This window comes from Alexandromys fortis, unplaced genomic scaffold (assembly GCF_014885135.2).
Source record: "Alexandromys fortis isolate MF-2015 unplaced genomic scaffold, M_Fortis_MF-2015_v1.1 scaffold_183, whole genome shotgun sequence".
NCBI classification, from domain to species: Eukaryota; Metazoa; Chordata; class Mammalia; order Rodentia; family Cricetidae; genus Alexandromys; species Alexandromys fortis.
The window spans coordinates 709,575-730,461 of NW_026068079.1; the positions used below are offsets into that span (position 1 = coordinate 709,575).

At 41.9% G+C, this 20,887-nt stretch overlaps 1 protein-coding gene across 1 annotated transcript in view; it reads left to right on the forward strand.

Annotated features, from left to right (window-relative positions):
* Astn2 (astrotactin 2) overlaps window positions 1-20,109 on the forward strand; it is a 671,847-nt gene extending 651,738 nt beyond the window's left edge. Inside the window, exons 19-21 of the mRNA XM_050121817.1 lie at window positions 6,868-6,968; window positions 8,542-8,725; window positions 19,219-20,109. Of these exons, the coding sequence (XP_049977774.1) occupies window positions 6,868-6,968; window positions 8,542-8,725; window positions 19,219-19,456 (523 nt within the window). The 3' untranslated portion in view covers window positions 19,457-20,109. The remainder of the gene's footprint in view (window positions 1-6,867; window positions 6,969-8,541; window positions 8,726-19,218) is intronic.
* The last annotated feature ends 778 nt before the right edge of the window (window positions 20,110-20,887 follow it).

Sequence of the window (20,887 nt, forward strand, 5' to 3'; positions counted from 1 at the left end):
AGTGGGGTTGAAATCAGAGCCTCTGAAAGAAGCAAAATAATATCGGTCAGTGATAACAATACCAAGGGCTATTGTTCATTGATTATTTAGTACATGCTGGATCTCAGGCCAGCATGCTCTCTACCACTTTTGGCTGTAAACCAGTTCCCCTCCCCATGGGACGTTTTAACATTATGATTTCTAATTTATAGGTGAGTAAGTTGCAATAAATCTACACAAGTCTAATAAACAGGGAACTCTCTGTGAAAACCAAATTACCAACTTCTTTCTACTTTTCCCTAGAATCCCTCAATCTAATCATCTTTTGTTCATTTGACAGATAGAAAAGTTCATTTCCCGACAAGGGCTTTGCCTTTAATAGCATGAGATGGAAGTCGCTCATTCTGGCTAGTATTTGATGGTTGTTGAGTTAGTAGGTTTAAGTATTTACAGAGAGCTGTTATGTCTAGAAGACACAAACTCAAGGATAAGTAGAGAACTATGCAGGCCCTTCATCTTTTTTGAGGGGTAAGAAACAGACTTCCTGAAAGGGATAAAGTCTGAAGAATGCTTCAAGGACAAAGAAGAAGAGTGACTCAGCCAGAAGATTCAACACCTACAAAGACAAAAAGGTGGCATCTCCTGGACCAGCCTGGACCAGCCAGCCATCGGATCCACCCTGTCTGAGAAGCTCTTGGACCAGCCAGCCGTCAGATTCACCCTACCTGAGATACTCTTGGACTAGCTAGCCATCAGATTCACCCTACCTGAGAAACTCTTGGACCAGCCAGCCATCGGATCCACCCTATCTGGAAAGCCCCTGGACTAGCCAGAGTTGGATCTGGAAAACAGGAAGTAAAATGGTGGCTTCCATCTCCTGGATCAGCTGGCTGTCGGATCCACCCTACCTGGGAAGCTAAGATTAGCAAATAAGATCTTCTAGCCAGGTCTTTCTCTGGGTTCAGAGAAAGGGTGCAGTTGAGCAAATAAATGAACATCAAAGAGCCATAGCTGAGAATGATAAATGATTCTGGAGATGATGGCAGGCTCAAGAGGGTGGCACTGTCCTGACGCTGAAAAAAACACAGAACAACCTTTGGCATGTGAGTAGTCAGCTCAAGCAAATCCCTTTGTTTCACAGTGCATTCTTCGTGCAGAGGACCCTGTTACTTTAAGGTACAGTCTAGAAATGGTGTATTCAGACTCTGGCTTTCAACCACATAGACTGATGATTTTCCTCTGAAACAAGGTCAGTACTTGGAGGAGCGATGGTTTGAGCCTAGTGCTTTCAGTTCCTATGAAATCTATTGCAAACTTCACTCTTAGATCCATTTCTATTACTGCCAAAACTTCTACATAGACCTAAGTTGGCCACTTGCTTACGATATTTCAGGATACTGAAGGATGACCTGGAGGGGCTGGGGTCTTTATTTTGAATGTAATCGCTGTGGATCCCTGTGGAATTTATTTCTCATTTCAGCCTTCCTTTTGCCATCTATGAAATGAGGATTCTAAGTGACAGGATGGAGCTCCATGGTTTTCCCTCCATTGTATTACTGAGCTCCACTCTGCTTCACAGGGAGCATAGCAGAACCAATCAGCATGGAGATGATGCTTTTGTAATCCCTGGGAAGCATAGATGTCTGACTGTGTGCTGGGCTATCCTCCCTCTCAAACAGGCTCTGGCACTTTCTCCCTCTCATGAAGAATGCCCCCGCCCTTGCCTGACTTCCTAACAGATTTCAGATGTGTTTGTGGAGCAGTTCTGCAATTACAGCCGAGACAAGCAGAAAGCTCATGGCCTTATGACTTTTGACCCAGACCTGTGTGGTTGATACCTTCCTTTGCTCTCCCATTCTCTGCCCCACCGCTCTGACACACACATCAAACAGGGTGGCCTAAGGCTTCCTCTCTTTGGTCCTTTTCCTGACATGTTTAGTTCCTGTGATAGCAAAAGTCAAAACTACTCTTTAAGGACCCATGATTAAAGCATGCTTAGTGTTATGACATCTCATTCAGTCCCGATCCTCAACCTGTGTCACCATATTCTACACGGGAGAAAGCTGAGAGTCAGTGATGGTAATACAGCTTCCTGAAGAATTCTCTGCCTTCAGATGGAAAATATGAGGTTCCTACCCACCTTTCACTCTTCAGGATGGATTTGGGATGGTGTAGGGTATAGCTCAGTGATCCAGCACTGGCCTGTCATATACAAGACCTGGATACAAACTGCAAAAAGACAAAACCGCTCTAAGACTTCTTCACCAGCATGGTATTATTGACTCTGCTTGATGCTGCTTAAAGAAGCAGAGAAAACAGAGCGTCATGAAAACATAAATGGCCAATGAGAAAGAAGCCTTACACATCTTCTAAATCTTCTGCCTTGAGGCTTCTAAGCACTCACGACAATGGTCTAGTCGTTCTTCCATTGCACTATATCTTCTATTCATGCTCAAATAAAATACTTTTCAAAAATATGTATTCTTGCACAGATTATTACTGTATACATGGTCTTTATAAAAGTCTGCAACTGCAAGCCATTCTTCATGCTTCATTCCTTGTAACCCTGGAGATAACAATAAGCTGTAAATTTTTTTCCATTCTGTTGGTGGGGAAACTGCAAGTATGGAATGAGATGCAGTTTTTTCAAGTTCACTGATTTATACAAACATTGAGTGACTTGTGCTGTGTTCAGTGATGCAAACAGGCACGCTGAGCTGCACACTTGCTGTATCGATGGGCTGTGATTGGAGCCCTACCTTCAGCAGCTTCTAGATGAGCTGCCATGCAGATGGAAAGGGCTTACCTGGCATTTTCCAATACAGATCTTTCCTTTTGACTTGGCAAATTGCCTAGTCTCAATTTCTAGAGTTTGTTTCTTCTTTTTGCTTTCTTCATTTTGTGAAGAAGGTTTTCTTCTGTTGTCTTTATTGTTTTATTTTATTTTATTTTATTTTATTTTATTTTATTTTATTTGCCCTGGATCTTACTATGCTACCAGGAATAGCCTCAGAGTGACAATCTAGACCAGGTTAGCTTTGAACCCAAATCTCCTGCCTCAGCCTCCAGAGTATTTCAGCATATCTAGCTCCAGAATTTCTTCTTTATCTTATCCCTGCCCCTCTACATGGCTTTCCGGAGAGCACTTAATTTTTGTGTCCATCAACACTGAACCTGAGGGATGAATAAATCTACCTGCCATTGACACTTGGAACACAGGGATAAAGTAGGCTCAAAAATATAAAGTGACTTGCCCAAAGACACAGTACAAGGCACAGACCTGGAATAAAATGTGTCTTATCATCTTTAAACCAGGCTCCTTTCCCTAATATCAACGTTTTCCTTTGTACTGAGAGGCGGCTATTCACTAATCCTTGTATGCAAACAAGGATCATGGAGTGTCAAAGTTGGGAGGGCCTAGGTAGATCATCAAGTCCAGACTGGGTCAGCCAGTGAATGTTGGCGAAGAGAGTAACTTGGAGCAAAAAGGTCTACACTACAGCAGACCACAGGCTTGCTTTTTACTCTCAAAACTGTGACTCTGGACAGATAGATTTCTTATTCTTCTACCTTAGATCTCCTCTCCTGAAACAAGGAGATTATAAGCACGGTTATTTTAGAATGGTTTGATAAAACTAGAAAGACATCTGAGGTGGCACTGCCTTAGCATAGCTGGGGTTCCACAAGTGCAGCTAGGTAGAATTTTATCTGTACATAGTCGATATCTGCGGATCTGGTTCCAGAAGACAGTAGTTGGCAGCAATTTTAATCATGGACTTTGAAGTCAAATAAATCTAGGTTTAAACTGTCAGTCTTGGTAATCACTGTGTAATTCTGGGAAAGGTGCCTTTCCTTTCTGGGTCTCAAGTATAAAATAAAGAGGTTAATTGGACATCTCCTTTAGAATTGCTTGGTTATTAAATGTTTAGCTCAGCGCTTGAATCATATTAATGTCTTAGAATGTGATAATAAATCACAAGGCAAGGCATGTATGTTTATTAAGTGCCCAATATGCACAGTCAATCAGGACTAACTGTTCTGCAGCTTCATAGTCATGGCACTAAGTCCTTCTATGAGCTCATCTTGGGTGCCAAGTAAACAAGAATGGAAAGAGGGAAAGTAGGACACAGGCCTTTCCACTGAACATAGGGAGCTTTCTATCCCCTTCACACATCTGCCTGTTCTTCTGGTAGAGAAGGGGATCATAGCTAAGTGCGCTCTCTCATATCCACAAACCTTCTCTTTTGCCATTTTTTTTTATCAATTATATATTATTGTTTTCATTGCACTATTTATTTTTTTCTGCTCCCCTCTTTTCTTCCCTTCTTTCCTTCTCCCCTCTCCCAATTTACTAAAGAAACCTTGTCTGTTTTTCCCCCCTACTAAGATCCATGTGTGTCTCTCTTAGGGTCTTCTTCATTGTCTAGGTTCTCTGGGGTTGTAGATTGTAGGCTGATTTTACTTTGTTTTATGTCTAAAAGCCACTTATGAGTGAGTACATATGATATTTGTCTTTCTGGGTCTAGGTTATGGCACTCAATACAGTTTTTCTAGATTCATCCATTTGTCTGCAAGTTTCAAGATGTCATTATTTTTTACCTCTGAGTAGTACTCCATTGTGTAAATGTACCACATTTTCGTTTTTGTTTTGTTTTTATTTTTTATGTTTTTATTACTTTAAAAAACTACCAACCCAAGTTCCCACCCCCTCTTCTCCTCCCATTCCCTCCACACACCCTCCCACCCCACTCCCTCTAATCCTAAGAGATGGTAAGGCACGTTGCCTTATGGAAAGTCCAAGGCCCTCCCCACTACATCTAGGCTGAGCAAGGTATACATCCAAAAAGAATAGGATCCCAAAAAAGCCAGTGCATACAGTAGAGACAAATCCCAGTGCCTTTGTCAGTGTACCATATTTTCTTTATCCATTCTTTGGTTGATGGGCATTTACATTGTTTCCAGGTTCTGACTATCGTGAATAATGCTGCTATGAACACAGTTGAGCACATGTCCTTGTGGTATGATTAAGCATCCTTTGGGTATATGACCAAACGTGGTATTGCTGGGTCTTGAAGTAGATTATAGATTTCTGAGAAATCACCATACTGATTTCCATTCTGTAGTCTGCCATTTTGTCTTGTTGACTGTGTCCTTTGCTTTACAGAAGCTTCTCAGTTTCAGGAGGTCCCATTTATTAATTGTTGCTCTCAATGTCTATGCTACTGGGGTTGTATTTAGGAAGTGGTCTCATGTGCCAATGCATTCAAGTGTACTTCCCACTTTCTCTTCTATGAGGTTCAGCGTGTTGAGGTCTTTGATCCATTTGGACTTAGTTTGAATTCCAGGATGTTGATGCATCCAGAAGTTTCTTTATTGTACAGGATTGTTTTGGCTATCATGGGTTTTTTTTGTTTTTCCATATGAAGTTGAGCATAGTTCTTTTAGGTCTGTGACGAATTTTGCTGTGGTTTTGATGGGAATTGCATTGAATCGGTAGATTGTTTTTGGTAAGATCACCATTTTTACTATATTAATTCTACCTATTCAAGAGCATAGGAGACCTTTCCATTTTCTGGTGTCTTTTTTAATTTCTTTCTTCAAATGTTTAAAGTTTTTGTAATACAGGTCTTTCACTTATTTGGTTAGAGTTACCCCAAGATATTTCATCTTATTTGACATCCACAGCCCTTCTATTGCCGTCTTTGAAAAGTATTTTCATCTCCTTCCTTTACTTCATGTAAGCTACAGTGCTCAGACCTGAAGAGAGTAAGGGCCATAGGACCTCCTAGAGATTCACAGATGCTTCTCTCAAAGGAGCTCTGTTCTCTAAATCCACCAGGCCTGGTGTGACCAGTTCTATCTAGCTCAGACCACAGGCTGAGCTAAATTCCACCTAGGTAGCATAGAGTTTTAGATGAAAAAATAAGAATGTGGAGACCTGCCTTGTAGCTAGAATAATTTCCAAATTTCTTGTCATGGCTTCTGATTATCCTTCCTTCTCAGTTGACTTTGTCTTGGCTACCCCAGCTGCCTATTCCTCCATCTGGTCTTTCCTCGGGGCCTTTGCATTTACAAATATTCCTTTACAGTTCTTTCACATTTGCTGAGCTTGCAATGTTCTTCGCCTCATGTTCCATTCATATATCATTTCTTTCTCATTGTTCAGAGCTTAGCTAAAACTTTCATTACTTAGAAAGGCATCCAGAGACTATCTTCTCCTAAAAGCTCATGCAGCCCACACTCCCACTTGCTCTTTTCCAAGGAAACTTGCTGTATTTTTCATCACATTTGCCCTCATTTGGTTGTTCTGTTGGGGATTTTGTTGTTTTAGCTTTTGATTGATGTTATGCTTGATTTCTTGTTCAAAAAGTTAGCTTCCCAAAGAAATTCCCAGGACACGGATCTCAGTAAGTAATTTTAAAATGAATGAACAAATGAATGAATGAACTAATCAACGAATATATTGAATGTAAATGAGCATATTCATCCAAAAGTCTAAATCATTGAGGCTTACTTCTCACACCCCAGACTCATACTGCTAGGATCTAGACCTCTATTCTGCCTTCAATAACAACCACTCCAAGAAAAGATATACATTTTAACGTCTAGTATCTTTATTATAAAAGATGATTCATGATATATCTCTGTCTTTCAGGTTTGTATAACTGTAAATTAGGAGACTAAATGCACAGAACCTGGGAGGCATTTAACACTTGATATATGCTTTATAATTTTATAATTGTTATTATTTTAAAAACAATCTTCTAGCAGCTTACACACTCCTGATTTCTCAGGAACTTTCCTTGTGGCCATGGTTTTCTGTTTTTCCTTTCAGCTCCCGGGTCCTTCTGGAAAGTCTCACTCTGGTGTTGCATTGCTGTGTTGCAGGTTCACTCTGTATGCTGTAGATACTCGAGGGAGGCACTCGGAGCTCAGCACAGTGACTCTAAGGACAGCTTGTCCACTGGTGGATGACAACAAGGCAGAAGGTTGGTGGCTCATTTCTGCCTTTTCCAGGGAAGCTCCACGTTTTCATCTCTAAGTTCTGTACCCAAAAGACACTACCTACCACAGTGAGAGAGGAGAGGTTGGGGATGAAAGAACAATAGAATTAATTAGTCATAATAAAGGAGGAACAAATTGAGATGGACAACCAATATCTTTACTAATGGTCAGATTTGCTCAACCATAGGGAGGGCTAAGTACGTATTCTAGCCATAGTAGCTTACCAGTTTAATGTGTGTGTGTGTGTGTGTGTGTGTGTGTGTGTGTGTGTGTGTGTGTAAGTCAGAGCTGGCAAGTCAGTGACACTTCGAAGACTATTTCATCCTTTTATACCCCTGGTGACATTATCATTTCATAGCACACTGTTCCATTCCATACAATAGGAACTTTCAAGCCTGGACAACCACTGGTATCTGTCAATCAAATTTAACATAAAAAATTAAACTTTTTTGTTTATTTTTAGTTTTTCCTCATCCTTGAAGTTGAAAACATTAGATAAGAACATCTAAAACTAATACAGTAGTCAATCAAACTGACAATATACTTTGGCAATATGTAGATATAGTTTTTATATGTAGACTAGAAAATGGTGGTGGTAGCTATAGGTCCTAGTGCCTTACATTGTGCTAACATTTCTCCAACGAACTGGTCCCATCAGTGTAGTAGAGGCGAGTTTGTACCCTTTGGAATTTTACCTTGTTGATGGAGAGACACAAACTTTTATTGATTTAGCAAAGAGATTAGTGATAATGTTTTATGTGCTAGTACATAAGAGGAGCCAATGAGCTCCTGAGCCTTGAGACAAATAGATTTTGATGTTTTCTGGATAGTTCCTATATTATTTTAAAACAATGGATAAACTGTTTTAAAAAATTAGAACAGAAAATAGTACAAATTAGGTATTTTTCTTATCCTAACTCCAAGTGCCTTCGATTCTCTGAGGTCAGTTAAGCTAATAATGAAGAGGGGACACACCCACATTTTGGTCAGAGCCTTCAGAGCTGAAGCAATATGCCCTCTACACATGATGCATTGAAATCACATTGGTTAATTGGAGTTCAGAGGACTGGGAATGGCCCTGAAAGGCAATATAAAGAATCTGGACTTCTGTTACAAGGCTCGTGAACAGAGATCTATCAGACCTGGCTGCAGAAAGACATTGAGAACACTTCAGAGGTGAAGCAAAAGAGAGAAGGCAAGAATGTATTTGAGGCTAAGCATCTCTGTGAGTTGCCTTAGCACAGAGGTATTACCTTCAGTTGAGCTTAGACTCTACATACTGACTTTCTGCCTGGCCCTACACTAAGCACTTTGCATTCATTTTCTAACTTAGTTCATTCAGTGCACCTGTAGAGGACATGTCCTTCTCTTTAGTTAGGCATGGGAAAACTGAACTCAACTAACCAATGACATATTTCAAATGCAATGGAGATTCCTCTACACCAAGAACCACTCAGGTGAACACCCACCCAGCTATGCCTTGCTTTTTGTAAAGCATATCCATCACCCCTTTTTCCTCTACTGTCAATCATGTGCTCTGTGCTTCTCCTCCCTCAGAGATTGCAGACAAGATCTACAATCTATACAATGGTTACACCAGTGGCAAAGAACAGCAGACAGCTTACAACACACTGATGGAGGTCTCTGCCTCCATGCTCTTCCGGGTCCAGCACCACTACAACTCTCACTATGAGAAGTTTGGCGACTTTGTCTGGAGGAGTGAGGATGAGCTAGGACCCAGGTATGGATTTCGGAGTCGGGGTGGAGGACCAAAGGCTTTTTGCCTCTCGTTCATTTTCCTGGACCTTCTCTACCTACACAGACAATGGACTGTATCAAATAAAGAAAGGTAGGTAGTGATGAACATAATCATGCCAGGATAAAGGAGGGAAGCAGGAATAGCAGGCTGCTTTCTGGAAATGTGTTGGAATAGAATAACACTATGACTTCTTATAGATCGAAAACCAGTGCTACCTGCCCTTAACAGAAAAGTTATCCTAATCACTAATAAAATAACCCAAGATATGAGAACAACAAAAAATGGAGCAAAAGAAGCATATTGTTCAATTCTAAAAAAGCATAAAACTGCCCTGTGAAAATATGTTCAAAAGAAGTGCCCAGAACAGAACAGGAAGTTGGGTGAGTAGGGAGATAGAATCTAGGCAGAGTTGGGAAGGAGGAAGAATTTGATCAAAATATATTGTATAAAAATGTATTTTAAAAAAAAAGGCACAGCATCCTTGAGGGAGGGAAGATAATGAAAGAGGGAATCTAAGTACGTTTCAAATGTGGCTCACTGCTATTTAATGTGGGATCTGGTATCTTCTTAAGTACCAGTCTAAATCGTTTTCCCTGCCCCACAGGAATTCTTTTTAAACTTTAGGCGAGCACTCTGTTGGGAGGCACTAAAGGATTTCTGAGCATATGGGACAAAAGGCTTAGCAGCAGGAGAGGAGAGGTCAGCAGGAGCCAAGCCTTGACCGCCCTTGAAGTAGGGTCCAGGAGTTCAGCTCATCTCCTTGAGGTGATGGGCAACTTCGCAAGTGTGTTTCACAGGAGTGTGAGGACAGTATTAACAGAACTCATGGGGAGAAGGATCTCTCTGGCCCAGCTGGAAGCAAGAAGCACCAGGAGGGTGTGAGGCCTCTACTAGCTGCAGAGGTTGCAGTCCCGGGGTGCTGGGGCAGTATTCAGACAGGCATCAAGTAGCAGCAGCGAGAAACATGTTACTTTCTGAAATACTTAGTGAGAAGCTTCAAAATGTCCCCCACAGAATAATTATTCCCATGTTTCAGTGATGATAACTGGAGATACCACATGGTCTAAGTGAACTTCCTAGAGTTACACAGAGTTGTACATAGTGGCCAAAGCTGCCTGGAACTCTCGTGCTGAGATGAATTCGAGGCTGTTCTGGAAAGCTATAAGATTTGATGAACACTTGTTCAAAGGATAAAAAAAGATCCCTCCCTGCAGTAGGTCTTAGAGCTCTGTTGGGTCCTGGACTGCCACTTTTTTTCTTTTCACATGAAAGGAAGTTTCTGTGGATAAGAGCAAATGGAAGACCGGTCAGCAGCAGCCCAGGGGCTCGGAGGAAAAGTGCCGGAGTCTCCTTAGTGCCATTTTACCCATGGGTATAGGAAGGCTTTCAGCTTGGTTGGGCTTTCTCACAAGACTCAAAGAGTTTGGGTAGAAACAAGACCTGAGCCCCACGTCTCTCTTTATAACTCACCAGCATTCTTTATGACCCTTGAGGACATAAATTTCCCAGAAAGACCTTCTCACTGCCCTTAGACACAAGGTTATGTATTCGGTAATGGACAGTGATAACCAGCTAACCTAAGACATTCAGTCCCCAACCATCGCTCTTATACATGTCTCCAGCGTCCTCCTTCTCTGATCTCTCTAGATCCCTGAGAGGGGATTTGAGACACACTGGCATGTCACGAAGAATCAAAGGGGCCTGTCTTGTTCTGTTCTTCAGCTAGCTTTTTTATAAGATGATCAAGGTAAATTTTCTCGTTAGTGGTAGAATTATTTTCCTACATTCAGCAGAACCCCAGGTTGTAACTAGAATGACATTCTCTAAGACATTTTTTCCTAAATTTTCCACCTCTTTACTGTATGCCTGCATAGTATTTTAATTCTCTATGCTGCACTCGCTAGTTGTGGTAGCTAATTGGCTTCTGTGTTTACTAATGTATCACCTCTCCTCCCTACCACAAAGCAAGTCATCCACAGTTAATGATCTTTTATGCCTTACTCATTTTTGAAAGTAGATGCTAAATTACTACCTGGGGGTTAATTGGATAGTAGAATGCTGCTCTGAGTATGTGCACAGATGATTATGGATTCATTCTAATACAGCCTGCCTTCCAAATGTCTTCTCTGTACATCCACATCCATGAAACCATGAGTGTCCCTCAATTCTCTCTGTTCTCTCAAGTTTTCATCTGGAAATAACAGCATCAAGAACTCTAAGGTCAAAAGAATGGTGTGACCTTCTAGATATTAAAGTACTTGAGATTTCTCTTTATTATCTGATTTACAGATATATTTTATAGAATAACTTCTCGGACCCTTTGCTGGAAATGAGTGAATAAAGCTGCTCAGGCTGTGTGCATAGCTTAGCATCTAGAGGAGAAAATATAAACTGCAGGCAGTTGTAGTGGAGCATGCCGCAAGAAGCATGCAGGATGTGCACAGCAGAGTGTCTCAGATGTTCATGTGTATCACGTAAAATTCCTGTCCACTCAGTGGGCTGGAAGGAACCTCAGAGTTTGTATTTCAAACACACTATCAGGTAGTGCCAGTGTTGCTGGTCTAAAAATCCATGCTAATGACAAGGTTGTAGGTATAGGTAGACAGAGCAGCGAATACAGACCCAAACCCCAAGGAGAATCCATCCCTGCCAGAGAAAGAGAAGCTAATGGTTAAAATCAAAGAATGGACAGCCTGTCGGGTGCAAGGGGAATGGGGGGCTTTCATCAGGAAAAACCCAGTGCAAGATGAGAGCGGTGGTGAGGTAGGAAAATATATCCTGAATACACGAACTATAAATAACACTGAAACAGAGAGTTCAAGGTGAGAGAGGAGGGGATCAAAATGCCAAGGCTGGAGAGTTTGACCAGGGTCAGGTCTTGATGGCTTTAGTGAAGTCTACTCAGAAGTTTGTTCTTTACCCCAAAGTTACATAAGGCTTTTAAAAGAGCAATTTGAATAAATTTGTTCTGCCTCTTCAAGGTTAGCAAGTGTGCGGAACCAACCTGTAAAGGAGAGGGGGCAAGACACTTGTCTGGGCCAAGAGCCCAGGGTTCATGTCCTAGCTTTGCCACCTATTTACCGGAAGACCTGGAATCAATTCTACCTCCTTTCTGGACCGTGTTTGTAATGCAAAAGGGCTTAACTCTAAAGTCTCTTCTAGCTGGTGCCAAGGAACCAGAAATCCCTGAATGTCACAAAAACCAGAAAATGAAAACAACATGAATGTAATTTTGCCTATAACCTGACATTCTGTTTCTGGGGACCCAGGATGACAGGGGAGAAAAGAGCATTTCCCAAGAGTTGACACAAGATGAACCCTGATAGAATTCTCTTGGCCTATATAATTTCCAACCCCAAAATGTCTTCAACTCCTTCCACAGTTGGGGTTTACATACCTCATAAAATTCCGTGACAAAAGGGCATCTCTTACCTTGGCCTAATAAATCTGTCATTTTCCCCAGAGCCTGCTTCTCAGGACAACTGCAGGTTACTGCACACAGCTGCTCAGAGGAGACCCGCTGACACCCAGCTGTCCCACCATACGGTTCCTATTAGGAGACTTCAAAAACTGAGCTCATAGGTGGCCAGGGACCAGAATTTCCTCTGCTCAGAGCATCCTTGACCACTCTTGAGCTTCCTTGTACTTTCGGTTATGTTTGTTCAAATGAAAAGGTAATGAGAGGAGAGAAAAACCTTGCAAGGATCTGGTTTTAGAGAATTGGTCTATCTGAGCAAGAAATGATTTTATTTTGTCAGTCATGTTTACTTCTGTGGAAGACATTTCTAACAGATCACACAATTATCACAGGCTTCATTCAACCTGAGATCTTTCTCAACCTTAACAGACAAATGCGTCTGCCTCATCTGTGAAAAACAGGCACAACCACCACTGTACTCTTAGTGAGAGTAAGTGAACCTAGAACCATACTCCAGAGTCTTCCAAGATTGTATTGATGCCTTCAAGAAACTCTCGCTTTGCCAAGTCTCCATGGCCCCGCCTAGTAGTGCACCCTTTTAATGCCAGCACCCAGGAAACGGAGGCAGGGAGATTGAGGTGTCAAGTCAGAATCCACCATAGACAACAAATAAATAACAGGTATTATTATTTAAATTGGAAGTGACCTCTGTGGCTTATACATTTGAATACTTGGTCCCTAACTGGTAGTGGATGTGAGCAGGCAGTGGAACCTTTCAAAGGTACAACCCTGCTGGAGGGAGTAATGGCTGAAAGCAGAAGGCTTTGAAGATTAATAGCCTCCTCACCCACTTCCTGCTTTCTCTCTCTCTCCTTCCTGTATGTGATAGAAATGTGATCTTTTGGCTTCCTGTTCCTACTACCAAGCTTTCCCACCACTATGGACTCAAAGCCTCTGGCGTTGGAAGCCAAAATAAACTGTCCCCTAATTTGCTTTTTGGAGTTGGTAATTTTATCACCACAGCAGTAAATAGCGATATGCATAGAGAGACCCCATGTTGAAGGAAGAAAAAAATGAAGAAAATAGACTTCATTGATGGAGGAAGGTCATTGGCTAATGAAGAAACTGGCTTGACCCATTTTATTGGTTAGAACATAGGTGGGTGGAGTAAACAGAAGAGAATGCTGGGAGAAAGAGGAAGTGAGGTCAGAAGTAATGCAGCTCCTCTCAGAGCCAGATGCCTCAGACGGAGAGGCATGCTCCGCTCTCCCGGGCAGATGCACGCAATGAAGCTCCTCCGACCCAGGATGGACATAGGCTAGAATCTTCCTGGTAAGTGCACCTTGGGGTGCTTACACAGATGATTAGAAATGGGCTAAATTAATATGTGATAATTAGCCCAGAAGAGGCTAGATAGAAATGGGTCAAGCAGTGTTTAAAAGAATACAATTTGTGTGTTGTTATTTCGGGCATAAGCTAGCCAGGCGGCTGGGGTGCTGGGGACGCAGCCCCACTGCTCCAATTTCAACATTTCATGATTTCTTATGAGGAAACAAAGAGGAGAACCAACCAATGCAAACATTTTCTCAATTATTAGCATATTGCAGATAAAACATCTACTGAATATGCTGGCTTTCTGCTGGGGCAAGAGGTTGAGGCTAAATTTTGATGGAGGTTTATTTAGAAAGTATATCTCATGAAGCCATGAGAACAAGTTTGGAATTTGAATCATACCCATGTAAATACTGGGTATGCATGGTGGCATGCATACAAGTCTGTCATTCCTAAGACAAGGACCGAGCCATGTTAACTATGCTATGTGTGTTCAGGGGTCAAACTGAGAAACTGGTCAATGAATATGATGGAGAGTGATTGAGGAAGACTCTCCCTATCAACCTTGCAGTTACACACAAATGCACATGCACACATGTGCATATGCACACACACATGTGCTGCACAGAGATACACATGGAAAACCAACCCACACAGCTGTACACATGTAGCTACACCTATATGTACCATACATATATACATGAGAAGTACATACATACCTGTATACATACAGGTACATTGTACACTTGTTCCACATACATATACATGGAAAATACATGCACACACACACCACACACCTAAAAAAATCACAAGAAATAGCTACTCCAATTCTGTCTATGGGCAGCCACTTTTCTAAATCATACTTAAGTATTTACCTACAGGGCAACTCATGACTGTATTAAGAGAATCACATGAAACTTAAGGGACTCTAGTTTTACAGTTGTTAAAAAGTGACTCAGTGGCAATGTTAGGGTGATGTTTTCTTTATAACAGTCAGTGCCTTGTTGCAAAGACATGAGATGTGATTTGAGTTACATGATTTGGCACTGGAAATAGAACACAGACTCCAGCATTGTGATGAACGCCAATGTTAGATTGTCTTCACAGGTACAATTTCTGACGTACAGTGAGCACTCATATAGTCACCATCACCCCTGCTGCTCAGCTCTTTGCCCACCTGCTTGCAGTTGCTGAAACAACACAGCTTTCTGGTTGCCTCTCCTCCTGCTCTGAGTTCAGCAGGTTAGCTTGTCGGCAGTCCTCCACCGACTACAGTTTCTTGATGTTGCTGAACACAGGTCTGTTTTCACTAGCTGTGGCCCGATCAGGGCACAGTGCACGGAGACACTGCTTACTTCAATCTGCCCTCTTCCATTCTGGAGAATTTCTTTCGCCCTTGTTGTGCATGTCCTTGACGCTTTCTAATTTGGTATTACCTAACCCAGAAACATTTAAGATCAACTTGAGACATAGAAAGGAAAAGGAGGGACCTGAATCAACTGTTAATTGGGAAGTTGTGATAGAAATAGACTGCCCATCAAAGATTCTGCAATTCCAGAGAATTGGAAGTGAGGTCCAGCTCCCGAATCCCTTATTAGTCACCTTGCCTCCTTCTTTCTCTTAATGCATGACAAATGAACTTTCTTCCTTTATCTCTTGCCTCCTATTCCAACAGACACCCATCCCAACTACAATAAAGGAGATTTCATTTCTTGTCCTTGAAAAACTCTGACCTAGGATTTCCCTCCTGGGAATGCTTGCAGCATACAGGACCTTTGATTTATGGTTCTCCAAAGACTAGATTTTGTTACCTTTGTTACCTAGCAGTGTTGCCTTTGGTCTCTTTCACTCATCCTTGTCTTTGGGCACTACCAATCCAACTGTACCTACTTCATTTCCACTATATTATTCTGTTGTCTAAATGAAAACTAATTTAATGCCTTCTACAAGCTTGCTTGTGCTTGATGCCAGTGTTAATCATTTTGCCACAGCCCAACAACATCCCTGTAGCTTCAGTATCCTGAATCCTGCTTTTCCAGTGGTGAAGCTGAGGATCAAAGAACCGTAAAAGTTCTAACTCTAATGGGTTTTCTCCTATTAACACGGCTCCCTTGTGTGCCTAGCATTTACTTAAAGCCAAGCAAACAAGCAAATACCTATATTGTCTCAACTGCCACAATCACCATTGCCATTTCTGCTTGACAGTTGTGGAAAGTAAGTCATGTTGAAGACTTGGCTCATCATCTACATAGCTGTTAAATAATTGACCTAGGACTTGAATGGAGGATGCTAGAACTTACACCTTGACTCAACCCTGGACCACCAGGAATACTGGTTCTGGATTTATCCACTATTAGAAGTCATTCCTTTCATACAATTCTCATAGCAAAGCTCCATTTTCCCACCTGTACAGAGGAGACTTATGTAATAGACTTTTATATGTCTTTCTCAGGAAATGGCCAGGCTTTTGAAGGGAAAGCATTTGGGCATGATGAGGAAAAATACCCTTTCCAGACTTATTTTTTTTATTTGTTGCTTATGTTTATGACTGCCTAGAGCAGTTACTGACTCTCCGTTGCTCAGAGAATGAAATCAAAACCTGTGATGAGTATGGCCCAGGAAAATTATAGATGGTGTTGTATCTGCTGTGGCCTTCCGCATGTTACTTTGATCCTCCCTTTTAATCAACAGCTAGTTTATATCTCTCATTTATCTGAAGCCTATGTCCCATCATTGAACACATAGCTTTGCCATTACACTCTTTGAGAAGACTTCCCTGAGCCACTTCTCTTGTTGATGATTAGGTGCTCATCTTACAGATTCACACAGTATGTATTCTCTTGTTTGCCAGTTCATCACTAACTACTGTTCCGCAGGGAGAGACTTAGTAGCTGTCAGCCTCTTGTGATATCAACACATAGAGTTCTGCGAGATCATGCCTCTCCCTTCTGCCTGACTGGTAAACAGTCCCTTACAATACCACAATGGTGGTGTGAGCCATGATGGTGGTGACAGTGGCGGTGGCAGTGACAGCAGTAGGATTAGTGGTCAACTGTCAATCTAACCTTCCACTACTCGCTTTCGAACGCCACAAAATTATTTTTTAAATGAACCAGATCCCATTTAATTACTTTTTCAGTTTAAAGTTTGGAGATGTCGGGAATAGCTATGGATAGGGCCTGGGACAAATTGTACATTTAAAACATTTTATGACGTTACTTAATTTTTTTTGTAACTACATTTTGTGGTTCTTGCATGTGAACTTTATGAGTGATGATGTATCATGTTAAAAAGTTGGTTTTTCTATTTAGTCTGTCAGGGGAAATTGGGAGTGTATATAATCCAAATGCATTGTATACATATTTGAAATTCTCTAAGCATAAATTTAAAACAAGTAATTTTTAAGTTTGATTTAAACACCTATAGAACCAGAGATAGTGCTTGTTACGACTTTAACATAGCTTCATTATCCCCTTTTCACTTTTCTTATTTGTTTATTTAGTTTTCAAAACAGAATCACATGTGTTTGAGCTGACCTCAAATTCACCGTGTAGCCACGGGATGGCCTTGAGCACCCGATTCTTCTGCTTCTGCTTTGGGGATGCAAGGATCCCAGGCAATGCCCCTGGGCATGTGCATGGCTGGGGACTGAGCCCAGGAATTCATGCATGCTGCACAAGCATTCTGCCAGTGGAGCTGCATGCGTGGGTAGGACAAGGAGACTGGGACAACAGTGAAACGCCTTGCTGCCATTACCCAGCTAACATGTGACAACACTGGGAACAGATAGGAAGCTAGCAGCCTCTTTCCTTCCCACTGCTTCAGTGTTGTTGACCCCTCCCCCAGAGCTCCCTGAGTGTGTTCCATCTGCAATCCCAGAACTCTTATGCATTCCTCCACCTTCGTCTTTGCCACTGCCAACCGCCACTCTTTCTCTTCTGCCCCTAAGAATCAACCCAAGCCCCTCTTCCACTAGGAAGTTTCCTTAGATAACCATAGCCCCACTTAGACACTTTTCTGTCTGCTCATACAGTATTTCTGACTTCTTTTTAACATATTTCTCTTGACTCCTGTGTCCCCACCTCCATCTGTCTGTTTTCTCATAGAATCTACTGAATAAAAAGTTGGCTATAAAATATTCTCAACTAACAAGCACAATTTTACTCTATTTCCTTTAGCTTCCCATACCTCCTTTTCAAAGAAAGCAGTTTTAGAGACAATAGGTAAATTTCCCAAGGATATAGAAATATTAAAAACAGAACAAGAGAACTAGAGACAGATGGTTTAGTGGATATAAATGCCACACAAGCCTGGTATTCTGAGTTCAGATAGCTGTGACTTGTGTAACCCAACAAAGGAGACTGTTTGTAGCCACAGAACTTCAGTGACAAGAAGGGAAGACACTGGAGACTCTTCCATAAGCTCTCTAGCCATCTAGACTGGTACATGCAACACAGATAGACTGGCTCAAACAACTGGAAATATTAGGAACCAGTTTTATTGTCCTGACAGATTTGTGGTGCTATTTCCTCCTGATGGTGACCAGCATCCAACACGACTGCTCCTACAAGAAAGAATTAATTAGTAACGCTGTTAAGAAACCTTGAACTAGGTGATCTCAAAGTTCAGATCCCCTAGTTCCTATTGCACAGTCATCACTCTCTACTGTTAGAAGATTCCAGGAAAGTTTCAAGTGGTGACCACCACTCAGAATGGCTCTTGCTTAGATTAATGTCAAGTTTAACGTTGCTCCTGGCACATCATAATTACAATGTATTGGAATCATACTGTTTTGTCAAACACTGGACCTCAGAAGCAATTTATGAGGGCAAGATGGTCGACACTCGTTGAGCAATAGGGTGGAGGACTAAAGAAAAGCTTTGATTTGCATTGACATTCATATTTAGGCTTTAGTAAAAGAGTAAGCACAAGGGGAATGACTGCCAAACATCATGACAGGGAAAGAGTGTGTGGGAGTGAATGAAGAAAAAAAAAACAGACAAGTCAGGTGGTGGTGGCATACGCCTTTAACCCCAGCACTCGGGAAGCTAAAGAAGGTGGTTCTCTGTGAGTCTGAGGCCAGCCTGGCCTAAAAGAGCAAGTTCCAAGACAGACTCCAAAACAACAGAGAAACCCTGTCTCAAACAACAACAACAACAGCAACAACAAAAAGACAGACAGACAGTTGGAGAAGATCTAGATTCAAGAAATCAACTTAATATTTGACGTTGGTCAAATTATTTTATTTTTCTGAGTATGGGTTCCTCATCTCTTAACTGGGAGTCTAAAAGCAACATTTAGGAATAGTGTGAATATTTGATAACAATATTAGAGTTTTTAAACATGTGTGAGGTACATATTCAATGAATACTTGGCACATGGTGTCAAATCCCAATTATTAGTTTTTGTAAATATTTTTGTCATTACTATAATGTCTGTTGATCAGAGCCCTAAAGCTGGTATTATGCTACAAATAACAAGGCAAGCAATGCAACTGAAAAGGCTAGATCTTAAGGTCATTCTTCTGCAGAAGGTGGGATACTTCAGTACTCTGCTAGAGCCTTGAATTTCTAAGGCGAACACTCTATCACAGTCCCGGGTTACTCTTGAGTAGATATTTAAAGTACCACACTAAGGTTGGAAATGGTTCATCAAATATACTGTTGACCATACTAAGACCTCTTCCAACTTCCCCTGACTGTTTCTGTCTTTTTGTGCCCTTTAGGAAGGCTCACCTGATCCTGCGGCGCTTGGAGAGGGTCAGCAGCCATTGTTCTAGTCTCTTACGAAGCGCCTACATCCAGAGCCGTGTGGACACCATACCCTATCTCTTCTGCCGCAGTGAGGAGGTCCGGCCTGCAGGAATGGTGTGGTATAGCATCCTCAAAGACACCAAAATCACATGTGAGGAGAAGATGGTGTCCATGGCCCGAAACACGTATGGGGAGACCAAAGGCCGGTGAGGGAGGGTACTACCCTCCTTGAGCACAGAGACGCTCTTAGAGGGAGCACTACTTTCATGGATCCTGGGACCTGGGTGGGCTGGGGGACAGCTGAGGGGCCTGGCCTATGACACTTGCCAGCAAGGCCAAAGCAAACTGTTTCTCCGTGGACAGACAGCCAAGAACTTTGTAACCAATGGAATTATTCATTTTTCTCTTTTATTTTTTCTAAGATATTATTTGACTCTATCAAATGTTTCTCCTTTATAAACCTTTTCTTATGGATGGAAGTCATTGTGGAGGCAAGAGCTTTCAGGTGGAGACCAAGCAGCCTTTCCTCTCCTTCCCTCTGGCCATGGACCCCTGGAAGGAGACCTGGGGAAAGACAATTTGACTACTTCCACATGAGCAAGGATGCTCTGGAGACTGTGGCAGCAAGGAAGCTTGGGTCTTTATGGTCTTCTCCCTCTCTCTCTTCTCTCCTCATCTTTCTTCCTCCTCTTTTCCCCTCTCCCTCTTAACTCTCCTACTCTTCCTCCTCCTCCTCTTCCTTATTCCTCACCCCCCCCCCCCTCTCTCTCTGGACATTATTGAGTTTGAAGGCCCATTGCTTCTTTCTGCTCCCTGTGGGTCTCTACAGGACTTTCTGTGCATTAAAATTCCTATTGTCTCTCTTTTTGCTTGGGTGATGTTTCTTACCAATGAAGCATGCTTGAGGGACCTCTGTCTATTTCTTAAACAAACATTGAGGGACTGTATGGAAGGCACAGGATAAAGAAAGAAGACAGGGAAGTTTTTTGTCCTGTAAGAACTTACTGTCTAGTGGTTACTATAGAGAAGCAGTCTAGTATAGTGTCAGCCTGGACTGAATGAACGCTTTGTCAGACATGTCTGGATCATAAGACATGCAGAAGGACTGTGAAAGTGCTTGCTGGAACTGCAATAGCTAATCCCAAAGAATAAGTGGGAGGGTGGCAGGCGAAAGTGAGAAAAGTGGTATATTGTCCAGGGAGAGGCAAAGTCGTGAACAAAAGCAGGGAGAAGATAAATTCGAGCTTATTAAAGGCCAAACAAGCTTTTATTGAGTATAAAAAAAATACTGAATTGAGCATGAGCACAAGCAGCACACTATTTGCTGGATCACAAACAACTTATCAGTGGCCAAACTATTGAAGAAAATAATAGCCTCTCTTCCAGTGCCTACAACTCCCATAATCTCTCAGTGAGGGGTGAGACCTCATGAGCCCCATATTCTCACGTGCTACAAAGGCAACAGATGTACCCTTTGTGCAGCTCTTGTGCATGTATCCCCAACTACAGTGAGTTCATGGGTCCAATGATTGTGTCATATATGGAAGAAGGGTATTGTAGAAGGTGTAGGAGAGGGTAATGGAGGCTGCAAACTGAGAATGTGTATGTAAGAAACTGTAAGTGACAAAGATGAAACTTCCC